At 42.6% G+C, this 20265-nt stretch overlaps 1 protein-coding gene across 3 annotated transcripts in view; it reads right to left on the bottom strand.

Annotated features, from left to right (window-relative positions):
* Window positions 1–9717: 9717 nt before the first annotated feature.
* The window catches only part of FGF12 (fibroblast growth factor 12), an 824634-nt gene continuing 814086 nt past the window's right edge, over window positions 9718–20265 (bottom strand). For all 3 annotated transcript variants that reach the window (XM_078667729.1, XM_078667728.1, XM_078667727.1), the window contains exon 5: window positions 9718–10124. In XM_078667729.1, coding sequence (XP_078523855.1) covers window positions 10009–10124 — 116 coding nt within the window. In that variant the 3' untranslated portion in view covers window positions 9718–10008. The remainder of the gene's footprint in view (window positions 10125–20265) is intronic.

Raw genomic sequence — 20265 nt, 5'->3', positions numbered from 1 at the left:
GGTCACCTTGCGGTGTCGCCTATTCGGCTTCCTGGCGCTGATACTCATACAGCTGTGGAACCCCTCCTGGCATTCCCTGTGAGGTGTCCACTCCTGGGCACCCCCAGGTTGAAGCCAGGCATCCTTAGCGCTGCTGGGGTCGGTGTGGAGGCTAAGCAAGCTATTGCCCAGAGTTGCAGCGTGGGACCCGTGATTAGAATAGGCACCGAGGTGAGAATTAACAGGTCCGAGGAAATTGAGCCCGAGACCCCGGCGAGGCGGGAATCGAACCCTGGTCCCTGGCCAGAACTCTGCATCAGGGTCTGCCGCTCTAACCATTGAGCCACACTCCTCCGAGATGCCAGTGGCATGAGGACACAAGTGCTGGTGCGAGAGAGAGTGTGAACGTAGAGAAACAGCAGAAGGGTCTGTATGCCAAGTGTAGACACCAAGAAAGCGGATTTTAGGAAAGGGAGATAATGTAGGTGGTGTGGGAGGAATTTTGTATGTGTGCACGAGCGTATGTGTATGCAGGAAGCGCAGAGGGGGTCAAATCATATGTAGGAGGGTTGTGGGAAAGAAGGGAAGTAGCGTGGATACTTGCTGGGGTAGCGGGGGTTTCAGTACTGAAGGGAACAATGAAATAAAAAAGTAGAAAGAGAAGAATGAAAAGAGGATGGCATAAAAGAAAAAAATAAGAACCCGAAGGTAATGAATGAAGAATTGGTTCGTCCGCAGCATGGAAAGAAAAATGGCGGGTGTCTGTAAATTCGACAACACAAAATGTGATACATCATGCCTACCTTGAAATATGACCTTGTGTTAAACTTACCCTTGAACCTAACATTACCCTGAAGTATTTAAAATCCATGACAGGCAACAGTGCCCCACACACCATCCGACTAACTCCTCCTCTGCAGGCTGGGATGGTAGACAGCAGTCAGGCGCACTTAAGGAGGAGCAGTTACAAGGCAGTGGAGGGCGAGGGAAAATTGCTAAAAGCAGGGCTGATTTACGAGCAGGTTGTCTTGAGGTTCCGGTCATCGTCCAGGTCCTGTGGGTAGTTGGCCACTTTGTCGCCCAGTATCATCAGGCATTCTGAGCAGCCCCTAAAGACCGTATTGCATAGCATTTGCCTGCTGCCCTCATTGCTAGCACAGGGTACGCAGGTGGAAAAGTGTCAATCTTATGGACAAAAAGCAATTAGAGAGACAGACGAGAGTGAAAGAGGAGATGAGGAGAGAGAGATAAATAGAGAGAACGATGGATGGAAAAAGTGAATTTACGCAAGGAGATGAAGGAAGTGGTTTGAGCATTTTTGCCATTGCTGCTTTTGATTTTCCAGCTTGCAAAGATTTCAGTAAAAATGTCACATGGGCTGCTTCGTCACGGTCTTAGTGTTTACATCTCTGTGTATCGATTCAAAATAAATTGTATCAGTTAAACACTTTTGGTAGGCTTTATGCATGTCCGGTGGCACTAATTATATTTCTAACTAACAACAGGAAACCCTTAGGATATGGCGTGACAAACAGAGCTGCCAACTTTGTGCCCGGGAACCAGATTCACATCTCAGCTTTGGCTTTATAAAAAATATGCAGATGGTAACAAATAAAGTTAAACTTATTATTATTATAGTTGAACATGCACAGTTACCCAATTATGTGAACAAACGGTGCTGGAGCAAAAGAAAACAAGGCGGGGGAGTGAATTCAAGGAACAGGCGCCCTCTGAACTCGAAATATAAATGTATGTGTGTTTGTTGCCTCTAGAGCCATCACAGGAGGGGGGAAGTGCATGGAATAGGCACCCTCAGAATGCGTCTGATGAGCAGGAAACGCATGTTAGCTCAAAAGCGAAAGTCAACAAAAACAAGTTGTCCGGTTCAAGCTGCGCATGACCGCGCTGTGTTTAATGATCCATGGCGAGGAATGCAGCTGGCATCCTGCGCGCCGCTGCTCGCTCGTGACAGCTGGAGGCTGTGGAAGTGAACATTTACAGAAAAGGTGGGACATGCACCCGTCTTTGGCCAATTACGTGCTTTCATTTTTGAAAGACACTCGCAAAGACCAATAGAATGTGTGGAAGTTGAAAAACCACACAGACACGTTTTGAGACAGTCTGGAGTGATTCCAAGAGGCCTCCCCATAGTGCAGCGCATGTGCGCTGCGCTAGGCTCGACCTAAAAATCAGGACAACATATTCAGTTGTCTCAACTACTCCTTTCTCACAACTCCAAGAACAGTTTGCTCAAGACCTTCAGAAATGTAGCTGGAAATATGCAACACTCAAGATTCAAAATGACACCTTAAGAATTCTGGATCAAGGCAAAGCCTGTCTTTTTTTCTGTTTTTATTTTTGCTGTGTTATGTTCCTGTTCCAATACCCGTCTAAACCTTCTGGCCTTCAGGAGGGTGGATGGTACATTGGTCAAATTCAAAACAAAAGAAGGAAAGAGGAAATGTTATTGTAAAACCTTAACATCTCCCTTTAATTACAATATATTACCAAGTGGTGTAAGGTGTTCCTAATGCAGAGGAATAGTTAATAGGTTTTTGATTCTTTGGCCCTGCGTATATACCTATATAGGGTTATTAAGGGGTCCTTGAACATTTCACAGCATGCTGCATCTTTGGACTCTCACCCAGAAGGATGCTAACACAGCCTCCAGACCTTAGAGCTTTCCTCCAAGCAGGTAGAGGATTTAATGCCTTCAGTACAGCCTCTGATGCAGCATCTGCTCCGGGGGGACTAAGTGAGGGTCATGGTTTGCTCCCACTCCACATAGTTTTTTGTTTTGTTATTGAAAAACAAAAAAGAAATGTCCATATCATGCTGGTAGTCCTTTCAAGTGCATGGGGCGGGGGGTCATTTTTTGGGATTCCTGTTTGGAAACCAGAGGCTTTCTCTGGTGGTCTGGAACTGGAAAATACTTTGTGATGCCTGCCCTAAAAAGGGTGGAAGGCTCGGGGGACTTTGACTCCTGACCTGATGTCCATGAAAGGTTTATGTAGGTGGAGCCGGCATAGGATCCTTCCCCTAATCTTAATAGGGCACCGGAATGCTTAGTTTGGCATAGGGACATCCAGCACGCTTGGACCGGGTACTCCATCTACAAAAATCTAAATACGGCCTCTATCCGCTAAGATGGAGTACACCAAACTTTTCTGATCGGGTTTCCTCATATCTGGATTCCAATTGTTAAAAATAGACTTCTTCGGATAGATCCTCAATACGTGCCCTAAATCCGGTATCCCATAAGGTTCAATTCTCTCGCCCTCTCTTTTTAATCTACATTGTGAACCTCCAGGCAGAATGATAACAGAGAAAAACTTATTTGTATGTTAGGAGGCTGATTAGACTCATCTTTACCAGTGTCCAAACCCATAGCAAACCCTTGTTTGATGTTCCTTCCTATCTCCCCCTTGGCATTTCTCCTTCACTCCCCCCCGTGCCAAATGTTTAGGCTTTATCAACCAAAACATGACAGAGTGCATCACAAGATTTACAAACACCTTCTCTCCTTAGGAAGCTCAAACCCTCCATTCCACTCTATAAAACACATCTCAGCAGAGGCAACACTGCATCCGGGCCTTCCAAAATGCACAAGTGCATCCCTCAAAGTCGTCCTTAATGCAGCAGCTAGACTGGTCACAGGCGCTAGGAAATCGGTCCAGTAACATATCAGGATCAGTTCTGGTCTCAAAGTTTGCAGGAAAGACTTACAGGCACATGCATCAACGTAGGATTTTGCGAGTCCTTAATTGCGATAATTAAGGAATGGAAATTAAGGAATTGCAAAAGCCTATGCATGTAGGAATCGCTATAAAAATAGCGATTCCTGCACATTCCTTATCTGCGACTTGTAAAATGTGAGTCGCAAATAAGGAATGCCTTCCCATTCATTCTTATAGGCCAATAGAAATGAATGGGAAATTGCATGCGCAATTTGCGAGTACCACTTGGTCCGCGCCAATTACGCATGCAATTTCAGGGAGCAAGGGTGAAACAAAACCTAAGTAGGATTTATCAAGCCACACACGGCTACCTTGCATGCCCTGAGTGGCTCGATAAACCCAGAGTGACACAGCGCAGCACATATTTCTGCGTTGCTTTACTCAGTCCTGGGAAGGCGTTACGTGGGTAGAGCATGAGTGTTCCTACACAAAACCCATGGATTTTGAAGCATTCAAAGATTTACCAATACCGGCAGACCTGAGAATGCATAAGAATGTTATGCCTTCACAGAGGTGGTGGAACAAGGAAAACATCTTTATTTCTTCTAGTTTCTTCCTCTTTCAATTTGTGCTGCGTTCCGCAGCACACATAGAAAGAGGAAATGTCCTCTGAGGATTGTTTTTGTGCAGGAAGGTGCCCCTTCTGGCACGAAAACAATCCTGCTTACAACGCAGGCACCCTTGCACCATGGCACAGGGGTGCCGGCAACGGTGTTAGGGAGCCAAGACTATACCAGCTCATGGTAAGGACCGGAATGTGCCGTATATTAAGTACAGCACATTCCTGCAAAGTAACTTGTTGCACTGCACTGCCTGATGTCTTAGTAAATATGGCACTGTGAGCTTATAATAATTAGGATCTTTGGTGCTTGACCACATTGGGATTGCTTGTCTAAAAACAATTATGATTCTTATTAAAATGTATTAAATATATATAATTTTTAACGAGGAGTTCATGTGCAAACAGTTCTTAAAACACGGTATACTTTCTTTTGAGTATAATGATTAGTTAAACTTTAACAAAAAGTTCTTGGAGTGCTAGCACGTTCTACAACGTTTATAGAACTATTTAAAAAGTTGGAAATAACAAATCGCAGATGTATTAGGGTAGATCGTACACGAAACATATCTAAACGCACAGCAAGATGCGTTTACAGTTAGAATGAAAAATAGAAAGTTAGTTATCAGTTTGCAAAAGGTTTTATTTATCAGTGAACAACCTTATATGTGTGTGTTTTCATGTTTTTTCAAATATTTTTTCTAGTACTTTTTAAAGAAATTATCATGAGTTGCTCACATTACAATTTATTGTTAATTGTTTGTAAACATTTTTTTAGGTTTCTTATGAAAATGTAGAATTGATTTAATTGATTTTTACGATTTATTTTCTAATTTAAAATTATAGCTCAGACAATTCTAAAAACTCTATAGGAATTTTTAATAATTTTAAATTACATAACAGTTTTATTTTCTTTAATTGAGCATATAAAAATGATCGAAGGCATTGTACAATTTTAATGAAGTAGTATATCTAGCTAAATTGGAATTAATTAGTTGGACACCAAGTAAAAAATGTTGATCTTTTTTGAGAGATAACTTAAATTTGACTTAAAGCACGCATACATTTTGACATTTATTTAGGTGACAACACCAACCTCTCTTTTAAACAAAATAGAGGTATTAGGACCTTCCCATTCTTTGAAAGCAAGACAAGGTTAGGACGTAGTTTAAATTTGTATGACTGCTGGTCATACAAATGTTCTCATTACTGAAACCAGGCTATTTGATTAAAAAAAACAGGACAATTGAACTAGTGACTAACTATCAAAACAAAGCAGGTAAAAATTTGATATTGTGACAACGATGTCTAGTTAATAAGCTGACCAGAGTCAAGAAGTTTTTTAAAGAAACCTTTTCAACGCTAGATGTTATGGGTGTAATATACGAGTATTATCTAGGAATATTACGTGTGATCACAAGTTTGTGAGACAAGGCAAAATGCCTTAGAGATATTGGGCCCGATTCACAGAACTAACTTAAGACAAAATCCTAAACTTACTAATTCACAGAAGTTAGGATTTTGTCTTAAGTTTGTCTTAAAACAGACTTAAAACAGTCTTAAGACAGACTTAAGACAAAATCTTACCTTAAGTCTGTCTTAAGTCTGTCTTAAGACAAACTTAAGACAAAATCCTAACTTCTGTGAATACCAAAAGTAATAAGTTTAGGATTTTGTCTTAAATTAGTTCTGTGAATGGGGCCCATTGAATGGCTACATTAATAACAAGAGTGAAATGGGCCATCTCAGCGATGGCCACAAGCAAAACAAAAGACGCTCTGGGGCTAAAAGGCTGATGAAACCAGAGGGATAGAAATATACTGAAAACACAATTTTTGGGTGTTAGACAACAAAACAGTTTCAGGCATATACCTTTTAAGTAAGTAAAATAAATATTTATAATTAAATATGAGTTACAGTTCAGCAGTTGGAATCCTGTGACAAATCCATTGCTCTTCTCTGCAAATCAGCTACATTCTGTGAGTTTTCATATTCCTTGTCATTGGGATCGAAGAAAGAATTTGGGATTAAAGAAAAAAATTGGGATGAACAAAATTGGGAACTTTGGATGAAAGTAGCCAAAGTAGCCCACACATTTCCAACTACAATAAATTATTTTTGTGAAAAGGCTGTATAGGTCAATTGAAAAGATGTGCCTAAGACACATAAAAAAAAGAGGTACAATATCAAATTTGAATCCTAGCTCCTGTGCATGTTCGATGTCTGGTAATTTAGATTCTTTTATTGCTGGAGTCATTTTAACCCGCCTTGTGCCGCACACTGGCTCTATGTAAAAACACAGTATCATGTAAATTCAAGTAGCACATGTGTTGTGAGTTGACTCCCTGTCAATATTTCAGGCAGAAGCTGCCCGGGCCAGATGGAAATGCTGCTAGGGTTGGGGCGCTTTCAGTTGCACCCGAAGCAAGGAACTGTCACTGTCCCTCTACCCCTGAGACTTGTTGGACATTGTATTCTGTAGACTCCAGCAAACTCTTAGTTGATAAGAGGTATGTTTTTCATTAGCGGTGTACCAGGAACCCTGGGTTTTAATCCCTTTACTCTGCTTCAGCAGAATGTGGGCTATTCTGGACAAATAGCTTCCCTTACATAGTGGGGTAATAAAGGATCACAATGTCAAAAGTGATTCTAAACCAAGACCTTAGGGGATCTGCCCTTCTGTCCAGTGCCGGCTGAAACAAATCTGTACCCACCCCCATGTCACACGTTGGAGCTGGACTGCGTCATCCCCGGAGGTCCCCTTTGTGGCACCGCGATGTAGGGACACAGCTGACGCTCCTGTTTTTCATTGGTACCCCTTGTCTAAAAATACTAATTCATTTCAGATGAACAAGTCACTCGCCATCGATAACATCAGCAAGTAGCCAAGGGACGTCTTATTTTTAAATTTACCCGGACAAGTGTTTTCCGCCCTATGGAAAAGGGTATTGTGGCTACATAAACTGTTAAATAAATATCTTGTTCCCTGATGATTTTGGTTATTCTATTTATGGATTTTCCATTCACAGAATTCTATTTTCCCTTCACTATCAGCCCGCTTATTTACAAAGGCCACGCCTCTTTCGGGGTACAGACACCTCTCTTTAGCTTTGATCGTCAGATGTTCCCCGGCTCTCCTTGCATATGGAATCATTATGGTTAAGGTGAAAAACAGACCCTCCCAAAAGAATACAGGGAGAGTTCTGCCCTACAGAGAATCAACATCTTGTCGAAGGTCCATTTGATACCTTCACCCCAGCAGAAGTAAAACTAGGCCCTTCATGGCCAACAATTCTACCGGCCGCTTTAAAGACAAAATAAACCTTTCTACTCTTCTGACGTTGCTGAAATACTCTGACAAATGTCATATATTGTTGCATTGTAATTTGGGCATCTGCACGTTTTGCATATTTTTAAAAACAAAAGTTTTTTATTTATTCAAAAAGTCACTAGGGCTTTCAGCCAAAGATTTCCTACTTTCTCCACCATGGAGATGAAAACTGTTAATTCAACTTATTACACATAGGAATATTACATTTAATTAAACAATTGTGTTCTATCTTGCAGAGGAGTGTGTCGAGTAATTATTGTTCTTATGCCTACATTAAGCAATAAGTCACATTCATTTAGGGCTATTTGTCTATGATGATCTTAGCTTGGCGCTTCAACCTCCTGGCGCCACGAGAGTTACACTCTGCATAAACCCAAGACTTTACTGTCTGCCGTTGCAAGAAAAATATTAAAAACAAACAATTTATGTATGATAAATGCTATATATTTATCCTATGATAAATGCAGGCACATTTCCATTTCAAATATTCAATTTAAACAAGGGATATCTGTTTCTTTAATATTAAATTTCCTCTCACAATAGATATATGAGAACACAGTGAGGCGAGCAGACTGCATTCCTATGAATATTAACAGAATTTATACATAAGAATATTTGAATGCGCACGTTCACCCCCAAAGGGGCATCTTTGTATGAATAACATGTTTATTGTTACCCAACTCAATGGTACTCATTTTATTGACCTCAGAAAGATGAGTGGACCCTTTGAGATTTTAACCTGTGACCATGAGGTCACACACAAGCCCCTGCAGTGGGCATCTTAGTCCACTAAGCCACCAGACACAAGTGTTCAATCGTTTAAAATGTACCAAATGTCTAGGGACTAATATTAGATTTTGGCCGCTGCGTGAATTTTCTTGTGGTACTTATATCATTAAGTGATGTAATGTTCGATACCATGAGTTGGGGGGTATTTTGCACAAATTTAGTGCTGAGTTTTGCATCTGTAGCGGGAGGGGGGGGTCACTTCCTTTGTTACATTGTAATTTCTTTATTCATATTCACTTTTTTAGTGTAATGGGATCAGCTTGTGAGAAAGGGGTTTCAACTTGTTCCAGAAATCCACGAAAGAATGACTTTACATGTGCCTACACTTAGATAGTATGACCAAGCCTGACAAAAAACATATGAATGTTGGTACTCATAAAGCAACTAAGTGGCATTTAAATCTATCAGGACTTCTATGGCTGTCCTAGCCAAAGAACCACTCCATCATCAAAGGACCAGAAGACCTCACACTGCATCCCACCAGATAATGCTGCCAGCGTGTGTGAAACCACTATGGATTAGACTTCCACAACTTTGATGACTTTCTTACCCTGAAAATTGAATCCAGAAGGTGCTGAATGCATCCAATGGCATTTACAGGGCCTCTTCCATCCTTCGATGCATCCTTTTTCACCGTTGGTACCACGCGACTCCGACTCCAGTGGTGAGGATAGTTACTTCGATATGTGTTTATTGCAGATAGTGTGAGTACCTTCATCCCTGATTCTGTAAATTCTTTCAACAAAATATTTATAGTAACTTCTGGAATAGTCCTGGATAATCCTGAAAGAATATGTGCATTGTTTTTGAGATAGTTCAGCTAAAGCACAGCATCATTTATACAATCTTGATAACTTCTAAGGAAGTGGGGGGCTGTGCCGCTGGACTGGCCTATCATGGAAACAACTAACTCTTTTCTTCTGAAGCCTTCAGGATGGAAGGAATTAGTTTTTTGATTTCCATGAGCAGTTGGACAGGAGAGAATCCATCAAAATGTAAACATGTGACTTTGTCAATCTTCCAAGAGAGATGTTCTAATTTAATGCGACTCAAACCATCAATTCAACACACTTGGTCATTGAAGCACATTGCAGCGCATTAAGACTTTTTAAACAATGTATTTTGTCGCCTACAGCTACCCCTGAAACGCAATAGCTGCTGCCTGCCCATGACTTAATGTAAATACATTAATCGCATATGAGAGCTTGCAAACTATATTTTCATCTGAAAATAAATAAAAATTCAGTTAGATAAGATAAAAAATAAATAAAGGGAAAACTACCAATAAGTATGGATTGTATTTAGACTTCAGTCGCCCACAGTTGTTTTTTAATGTAACATCTTTATTATTTTGATGCAGATATGAGGATTGTTTTGATCACAAGAGCAAACAGCTTGCATAAAATGTTAATGGTGTCCATATCTAGAATATTCCTCTTCAATCATTTTTAAGTTTTTTTTTTTTTTTAAACATCTCAGCAGGCAAGGTTTGGGTTCAGTCTCCATGTCCTATTAGAAAGAGGGTCGAGTTCGGGATCTTAAGATCCCGCCGTGGCAGTTTTTCTTCTTCGGGCCGCTCCGCGGAGGTGGTTGTCGCGCGAGGCCGCGTTCGGTTATGTGCACTCCTGGTTGACTTTGGCCCCGTTCATGGTGGGTGTCCCTGAACTTTTCCTCGAGCGCTGTTGCTTTTCCCCCAGTTCATGCAGCGACGGTTCTCTGTACATGCACACTGCAAGAGAAATGAGACAACTTAGCGTTTGTTCTCTGTGAAACAAACAAATTTGCACAGATAGAAGAAACCAGTTTCAACAGTTCGATAGGTGATTTCATTTTACCTACATTACCATCATTAAGTAATTACAACAAAAAAAGTTTGCGACAGACCTTTCAGAAGAATTGTTTTAATTTATTAGATTTCACTCTGGAGATATGTAAATCACATCTCACATTATCGAGTATCACCCTACTGTCTAGGGTTCAAATAGCTACAGAAGACATGAGGTTAATGGTCAGTAGATACTACGAGGGCCAATCGAACTGCCCTCACCCATCGAGTTGTACCACACAATCGCACTTAGGGGCATATTTTTTTAGCTCCTTCCACCGCCTTTGGTTCACTTTTTTGCGATGCTCCGGTGGCGCAAATCAAAAAATCATATTTATGAGGTCACGCAAATTCACTTTGCGTGGCTTTGAATGGCCTGATAGATACGGAGTAAGGCAAGGCAGTGCAAACTGCTGCGTTTCCATACTCTGTGTTAGGGAGGCTTTCCATGGGTGTTCCCAAACAAAACACATGGATTTTGTTGCTTCCCCAGATTTATAAAAACATGTAAACCTGGGGATGTACCAAACCCTGACCCTCCCCGCGGAGTCGAAAGGAGGAGAAATAACTTTATTTCTCCTAGTTTCTTCCTATTTCTATATGTGCTGTAGAATGCAGCACACATACAAATGGGAAAGATCCTCTCAGGATTGCTTTTGAGCAGGAAGGTGCCCCTTCTTGCACAAAAGCAAGCCTGCTGACAACACCTGCACAAAAATAATCCTGCTCACAACTCAGGCACCCTTGCTCCATGGGGCAAGGGTGCCTGCATTGGCAATAGGCTGCCGAAAAGGCGCTGGGGGAAAGGACAACAATGAACTTTATAAGATAAAAATGGTGCATTCTTGTCCTTTCCCTTTGACTTGGGGCAGCGCACCAAGGTGACTTTTTGCACTGCCCTGCACCAAACCTCTATAACCCCTTTAGCGCGGCACAAAATCCGCCCCGCTGCGGGCGTTCTATTGTGCGGGCGGGCCGCGTCGTCCAACGGACGTGCGCAGCACTACTGAGGTAGTGCTCGCGACGGCTGTTGGCCGACGACAGCAACGAAGGGGATAAATCTGCTCGGTAGGGTGACAAGCATTGCAAACCCACAGCAATAGACCAAAGGTTACATTCTGTACCCTGGACACTCAGATGGACTTCACCAAGGCTGGAACCAAGACTACACATTACTTTGAGGAAGCACAACTTATATCTTCAGACAAACTCTTTCATGTGGTGGAGACCCAAGATGAAAATTTTTATGGCCTCATTTACGAGGAATTGATGCAGCGCCGTGCCACAAGCCATTTCGCTGCACTGAGCTGCATCATGTTAAAAACACAGGGATACACAGTATATATATTTTTTTATAACCAACACTATTGAAAAAATGCACAGTATTAACAGCAATATAGGGTATCCCACTGCTCTACCCTGGGCTGGCGCTAAAACAGCAGCCATGCTCCAACGCAGGCACTCTTGCACCAGGGTGGAAGGATGCCTGTGTTGCAGGGATGATTGGTGTTGTGCAGGAAAGGACACCTTCCTGCACAAAACAATCTGATGACATTTTCCTCTTTCTATGTGTGCTGCAGAATGCAGCGCACATAGAAAGGGAAAAAACGATTAGAAATAAAAGTATTTCTCCTTGTTGCACCACTCTCTTGCCTCCCCTTCGGTTCCCAGGTTAACGAAATATTGTAAATCTAGGAATGCGGCAGAAACCATGAGTGTTGCATGGAATACTTACAGCAACGAATGTAGCACGTTACAACATGTGCTTTTACGACGCAGTAGGTAAAAACGCGGTTGTTACAACAACCGTGTTGTTACCACGCGTGGCATTACATCGCAAGTCGTTTCTACGACTTGCTGTAGGGGGTGCACTGGACTTAGGAATAGTATTAATTACTATTCCTACTGCAGTTACCGCAACAGCAGGGAAGGTGTTGGATTTAAAATCCAACACATTTCCTGGTGTTGCTCGCCACCTAGCGCAAATCTTGTTATGTAAAGGCACGCGTGGTAACAACGCGGACGTTGTAACAACCGGGTTGTTATGTACCTGCATGGTATTGACAGCATTGAAAACGCTGTTTCCCACAGCAACACCCATAGCACGCCTCACGCAAAGTAATGCGTGAAAAGGGGCCATATTGTACAAGGCCATGAAAAGTCACGCAGGGTGGCTTAGTGTGGCCTTGTAAATATGGGCCAGCACACTGCACCGCCGGTGCATCAAAAAAGTGAGGGACCAGTGGCGCAAGGTCCCTCACTTGTTAGTAAGTCCCTTAGTTCCTCAGTTTTCGTTTTAAGTGAAAAAATCTAATTGTTGTATACATTTGGTTTCAAAGTTTCTGTTGTTTTACTTCTGCGAAGGACGCACTTGTGCGGTATTAGAATGTTGTGGTCTAGGACAGGACATAATCCAAGAGACTATTTGTGATGATGGAGCCTAATCCATCGAAGGTTCGCCTGGATGTCCACAGCAGTCGCTTAGGTTTTTTTTACTTCCATCCATTCTACACCCAGAGAATAAATACTGGGTCTGACCATCTCCAGTTGTTTTTACTATATGGCCTGCTAGTGTATTATAATTTATAATACTCATTTAAAAAAATTATTATTGTATATTGTAATATTAGCAAAAGTCATAGATTATGAACGCCCCTCTAAAGGTGAACTCATTAAATATTCAAACTGTGTTTGTGTGATAGTGAGGTCCCCAACAAAAGCACATCACACCAATAACACCGGAGACAGAAGCCTGGCCGCGGCAACCCACCTTTCTCACCATACACCACTGGGGAAGATCACCGCACATATAGAAGATAGACAACAAATTATAATCTTGGATGCTGTTCATGTTTATGATGGTTTCACCAGGCTTCACTCGATTCCCTTTCAGAGTTACCAGTTTCATCGGTATGTAAGGATGAACGGCGTGGGTGCCAGGCTGGACTGATGATTTACCAGCATACGGCCTAACTCGGTAGTTAGTATATATCTGTGGGTGCTAGTTCACTAACCTAACATTCCTTGAGGTACCCGTATTTAGAGATGGACCATAGCTAAGGCTCCCTGTTTTACATTTTTATGGATTTTTACAGATAAATACTGACAGAAAACAATCTCTTTTCTGTCTGCATTTGTTTTTAAAAGTGGATAAATACAGAAAAGTGTGCTGCTCTTAAGTGACTCTCCGTGCTGTCTTTTATGAATTGTAACCCAACAGCTGAGCAGATAGTCAGCATGGGAAATTAAAAAAACAGGGTGACATTTCTTTAAATAATGGCATTTGTTAATATACATTTGTGGTATAATGGTAGTATTTACCAGTGTATGTATTCCTATGTAATATGTTCCTGCTTAAGTAGCTAAAACACGACAGACATTAAAGTATGAGTGCGCATCTATCAGTTAAATAAATATGGATATGAACAGTTTTACAACGTCATTTATATGCAAAACACAAAATATATATGGATAAATACAGACTGAAATCTTAAAAAAATAAATACCATTAAACCGGGAGCCCTAACCATAACCCAGTCTTCTGTTCTGATACAGAGGCATTCTCCTTGTCATGGATCTGGGATGTTAATCAGTTCACCCTCGAGGCATCCACGCTTTGCTGCTCAATGGTTCAATGGGGAGAGGAGTTGGCCTAACGGCTAGAGCGGTCGACCTCGAATCTGGGGAACCGGGTTCAAGTCTCGGCAATGACGCTGAACATCCTGTGATTCTGGGCAAATCACTTAATCTCGCCGTGCCTAACAAAAATGATGAATGTGTCCTCATGTAATGCAACTGGTGCTATGTAAAGCGCTCTGATACCCGATTTTGGTCAAGTTTGCGCTATATAAAACTCTGTAAAAAAAATGGCCGGAGTACGGTCTGTGCCCTACTTACCTGCTCAACTACCTTCACAATAGTAGAGCACAAAATGAGACTGTCGCGAATATCTCTGTCACATGAAATCTGGTGGAGGGGTCACCTCTTTTCTGCCCATCCAAATGTCTCAGTTGAAACTAACATCTTTCCGCTCTACAATCACCGGCATCTCCCTAAGATGAAGCCCCTTGCAAGCCTTCTTCACCACTGCAAACTGAACTACTAACTATGAAGTGAAGTGAAGTGAAGTGGAGTCAAAGAAAGTTTGTATAGCGCAATGAGGAATCAAGGCCCCTCCTGGCACTTTAATAGATTGGCTTGACCAGAGAAACAAGTTAAATCCGCTAGATTTTAGAGTCTGACCATAAAGGCTGAATTATAGGTTTCAGGGCGTAGGTCCAAAGAAGAGTGTTCCATAATTGAGCTCCTGGAAGATGCAATCTGTTTGGGCTGAGATTGGTCAGAGAGGCCACATGTTTGTCAACAATATCATGATGGTTGGTCAATTATGGACAGCTTCAAGCATGTGTTCAATTAATGCATTGACCCTGGCTGCAATCCAGTGATTCAAAGAGGAATGTTGCTCCTAGGCTTGGTGGCGTCTTTCTCTTGCCTCCTTCCTGGTGATAGGTCTCAGTTCACCCTGAGAAGGAGGACCTTGGAATGTTTCTTGATGCAGCTGCTTCCTGAATGCACAGGTTGGAAGAGGAGGCGGTTCTTTCAGAAATGAGAAACCTCGAAAAATTCCTATATTTGCGACCCACCACTTGATCAAAGTTGAACAAACACTGAAGACCACCAAAGACCACCAACATGATATCCGTCTAATATTCACCCACCTTGCCCTTGATACAGATGAGTGTGCTGATAGACTGAGAGATGCCCCACTCATGAGCGGTGGCCTCTATGTGCCGGTCCGTCACACACTCCTTGTTGAATTAGGACATAACACTACGCTACGGGCGTTTGTCAACTGTATATTCAATTTACAAAGGTGAAAGATGAAAATTCTCTCTTCATTTATCAATTTTTTAGTTTAAGCTGGGATGTTTTGGCAATAAATATTTTGAAAGTTGCTCAAGGAGTTGTAGTAGACGGAAGAAGGAAATTGTTTATGCTCCTGGTGTGCTCGCGTCAAGACCAGGGAGGACAAGCTATCTCGCACATCTTTTAATATCCAAAGTTGCTGCTCTGAGACAGCCGGCTATGAATCATGAATTGTTTCGAAGATATGGGAATAAATTCAGACTTATCTTCTGAAAGGAGTCAGACATTTCTCATTCCCAGCTGCGGCCACTATCTAGGTGGGTAATGGATTTCAGTCGTGCAGGCTGACCATGGTGGTGGGAACACGAAACAAGAGACGGTCAGGCCTTTCCCTCCTTTAAGGATATTTATCAACACTACTGTCCAGCAGAACAATCTAGTATATATTTATTATTATTAGCCAATCAGAATGCTTTTTTAGCAGGCAATATATACCATTATTGGAATAATCACAGAACCTTCTAAAGGTACAGGTTCCTTGCAATTGAGATGTGTTGGCATCCCTTTTCATCAACCTCCTATCTCAGCTTGTGAATCACTCATTATTTTGTTTTCTCTTTTTTTCACTCATTATTGTGCTATGTTGTTCCACAGTAAGGGGAGGAGATGAAGTTCCAGGGCTCCGTGGCACTCCGAGCAACGTGCGGACACTGGTAATCTGTGCTGTACACACAGATGCAGGGACAGGCCACTGTGCAGGGAACTGTGCATGAGATCTTCGTGGTGGTCCTGCTACATGGGCTGATTCTCTTTTGTTCAGCACTCTATCTCCGCCTCTGTGTTCTCCTGTGGAGCCCTAAGGGAAGAGGCCTGGGTCATCTGGATGAAGGGTTCAGAAGAAGGCTCAATGCCCTCTTATTCAGCCATCACTGTACTCGGCCTCCGTAAGCATGCATGGTTATCCCCATGGCACAGACTCCTCCTCAATCCCGCACATGGCTCTCAAAGGTTTATCCCCCTGGCATAGACTCCTCCTCGTTCCCGCGTATTGCTCTCAAAGGTTTATCCCCATGGCACAGACTCCTCATCAATCCCACACATGGCTCTCAAAGGTTTATCCCCCTGGCATAGACTCCTCCTCTTTCCCGCGTATGGCTCTCAAAGGTTTATCCCCCTGGCATAGACTCCTCCTCTTTCCCGCGTATTGCTCTCAAAGGTTTATCCCCATGGCACAGACTCCTCATCAATCCCACACATGGCTCTCAAAGGTTTATCCCCCTGGCATAGACTCCTCTTCGATCCCGCGTGTGGCTCTCAAAGGTTTGTCTTCATGACATGACTCCTCCTTGATCCCGCATATGGCTCTCATAGATTTGTCCCCATGGCATAGATTCCTCCTTGATTCCTCGTATGGCTCTTAGAGATTTATCCCCCTTGCAGTGACTCCTCCTCAATCCCATTCATTGCTCTCAAAGGTTTATCCCAATGGCATAGACTCCTCCTCGATCCCATGTATGGCTCTCAAAGGTTTATCCCTCTGGCATAAACTCCTCCTCGATCCCTCGAATGGCTCTTAAAGGTTTATCCAATGACATAGACCTCTACTCGATCCAGAGCATGGCTCTAAAAGGTTTATCCCCATTGCACAGACTCCTCCTTGATCCCACGCATGGCTCTCAAAGGCTTATCACCATGGCACATGCTCCTCCTCGATCCCACGTATGGCTCTCAAAGGTTTATCACCATGGCATGGACTCATCTTCGATCGCTAGCATGGCTCTCAAAGGTTTATCCCCCTGGCATAGACTCCTCCTCTGTCCCGCACATGACTCTCAAAGGATTATTCCATGGCATAGACTCCTCCTTGATCCCGCGTATGGCTCTCAAAGTTTTATTCCCCTGGCATAGACTCCTCCCCAACTGCACTTATGGCTCTCAAAGCTTTATCCCGATGGCATTGTCTCCTCCTCAATCCCGGAATAGGCTCTCAAAGTTTTATCCCCATGGCAGACACTCCTCTTGGATCCCGTACATGGCTCTCAAAGGATTATCCCATGGCATAGACTCATCCTCAATCCTGCGCACGGTTGTCAAAGTATCATATTTATCAGGCTACAAGTGTTTTGTTCCCCAACCTACGCCTAAGTAGCAAAGCAACCTTTTACCTACATATGTCCACCTTGCTCTGCATAACGGTTCTAGCACTGCCCTTTTACCCAGTTATGTGCTGAATAAATGTCGGTTGGTTTCCTTGACACTAGCCTCATTTTTTATGCATGAGGATTCCTAATAATATTCCCTGCACATGACGTATATAACAGGATTAACATACTCTTTACAAAAGTCACTACTATCTATCCCAGGGTGCATAATTGAAAAATTTTGGTTTAGGCTCATTTACATCATCGTACTCACAACACATCTATTGTGGTAGGAACCCCGAGGCTATCTTTGTGGTATAAAAGAACCGCACCTTCACTAGGTAACGAGAGGAGACACTTCCACGCTGACACTGACGCAGAGGGCCCAGCAAGCTGTAGCTTCAACACGCAGTGGTCCGACATCCCTTGCGGGGTGTCTAACTCGTGACCAAGACTGGGTCCTTCTTTCTCTCCCATCAGGTAATAGAGTTGATTCTTTCATAGGGGATTCTTGGCTTTACACCCACATACATGCTAGGTACACTTAGGTGCTCTTAGGTAGGGTCCACATAGTAGGAGTACGCTTGAATACTGTCACCTTTATATGCCTGAATACATTCACTGTTTTAGCACCATGGTAGAATTCTACTTTCTTTTTACTTTGTCGGTGCTTGTAATCTCTTACATTTGCTTCTGTCTATTCATGGTCCCAGCAAACAAGTATTATACTAAAATGTCGCTGGCTCAGTAAATGCTCATTGAAAACCTCCCCAACCTTTATTCTGTGAATCTCTCTGAGACTAAGTGAGCACGATTGACTAGGTGAAAAGTACTGTAGTGTTTCCACGATCAATGAAGGATCAATGGTTGTCATGTTCAATGGTTGCCAGAAACTATTCACTCCTTGGTAAAGTTCGGGGGCTTATGGTGGCACTGTGAGCTAGCTGGTGTACAGGCTGACATATCCTGTGGGGGTGTCTGGACTCAGCGTAGACACCAATCCCTCAGTTTATGTTGTCCAACAAAAACGCAGATCCTATGTATTTTTAGGAACTACACGACACAAGAGCAACCCTTAAACCCATCGGAACCTGGTTGTAAGCACGTCTCAAGCAACAGCGGTTCACATTGCAATTATATATGGAAAGAATAAATTACACAATCAATAGACTGAATAGTCTTATCTTGGTAGCAGCAGAAAAAATTAACTAGAAAATTAGGACACAACAGACTACCATTTGTAGAAGTAAATAGATTGATTTATATTTGTTCACAAATGAAACCAATCTCAAAGAACAACGAAAAACACAAGAGCAAAACAATCAGAATAATTAACTAAGTGCAATGTGTACCCAGTGTCAAATCCACAGTATTTTGTGTTACTACAATCAGGAGATGTGCAAGGCATTTGTCTTAGTAACAGACAACTACAAAGGCCATTACAAATACATTTCTTCTATAATTGAGAATAGACACATATCCTGTTTGTCTGTTACTATGACAAGTCGAAGGCGTTTCGACCCCTGCTTAGGTTAATGGGCCCTCATCAGGCCCTTTAACGTTTAGGGATGCAGGGACCTCCTGGCAAGAAGAAGGGAAACACTGGTGTTGTAAGCAAGCCAGTGTGCATGCTCACATATATATATGGATACCTTACTCATGGGTGTTTCATGGGTCAGGTAAGGCGCTGTTGCAATGATGCACCCGATCACAACGGGGGGTGCAATTTATATTTCCTAGTGCCTCGAAGGGCAGGGAAAAGACAAGGAGCTGGTGTCATCAGAATTGTCCTCAATGTCTCGGGAATGCGTGGCTTAGGCAGCAGTCAACGGAGCCTCAAATGAGGGAGGAACGTGTCGGGGAGAGAACCCTCCCTGGACGCGTGTGCGCGGGAACTGGCGCTGGATGGAGTGCAATAAATCCTAAGGCATTATACGGCGTCTGCACAAGGGTGAATAATGAATAACAGTGAGTCTACATGACAGGCAATGGCACCCAACGGCACCCAACAGTGAATGTTTCCAAAGTAAAAGGCCATAAAACAGCTATTAAATTGTCACTGAGACATCAAAGCAAATACATCAAAGGAAACACACTTGACCTTGTGTCCCTTCTGCAGACCATCAAAAGGATGAATGGATGCCCCATCACAAAACCCTAATGGGAACAAAAATGAGACAATGTAAACATCCACAAAATGCAATGACCTTAATGTACAGCTCATCCAAGTAATCATGAAAAAATATGAATGTCAAGGGCTGAAGGGAGCTCTCTCTCTCTGTACTTCATTTAGGGAACTTTTTTTGAAGAATTGGTGGCATGATGTCCTCCAGAGAAGTTGGTTGCTGCGAGGTCTTAAAAATGTTGCGTGTTGACCCATCCTTACCATCAGGACCGTGCCATCATATGTTTACCTATTACTCATCTGTGCAGAAATTGTGTTCGATGTGGTGGTCTTCACTCCCTTTTCTGTCTGAGAAACACATTTACAGCCGCTTTTCATAGACGTTGTACATGTGTTTCTAGGGCAGGAACATACCTTCCAGAGTTTGTGAACATTCATCGTGAATTCCCCACCTCCCAACCATTAGCATCAAACGGTGGCTAGTCCAGTTTAGTAGTGGGCTTCCAGCAGCCCTAAATTACAACTTCTAATGTCAACTTATTAGGTTCGATCCACCCGAATTGGTATACAACATTTACAACGCAACTTTTACAACGCACTACCATTACAATGAAACTTTTACAACGTAACATCCATTACAACGCATGTTTTTACAACGCAACCATTACAACGCATGACACTACAACGCACACCACTACAACGCATGTCATTACAACGCAGTCATTACAACGCATATCATTACAACGCATAGCATTACAACACATAATACCCCTACACTATCCAACACTTACCCTACTGTTGCACCCCCTGGAGTTAGAATAGTAATTTTTACCCCTACACTATCCAACACTTACCCTACTGTTGCACCCCCCCCCGGAGTTAGAATAGTAAATATTACCCTTACACTATCCAA

Source organism: Lissotriton helveticus, chromosome 11 (genome assembly GCF_964261635.1).
Source record: "Lissotriton helveticus chromosome 11, aLisHel1.1, whole genome shotgun sequence".
NCBI lineage: Eukaryota > Metazoa > Chordata > Amphibia > Caudata > Salamandridae > Lissotriton > Lissotriton helveticus.
The sequence above is the reverse complement of the archived record's forward strand: the minus strand, read 5'-3'. Positions and strand labels throughout refer to the sequence as shown.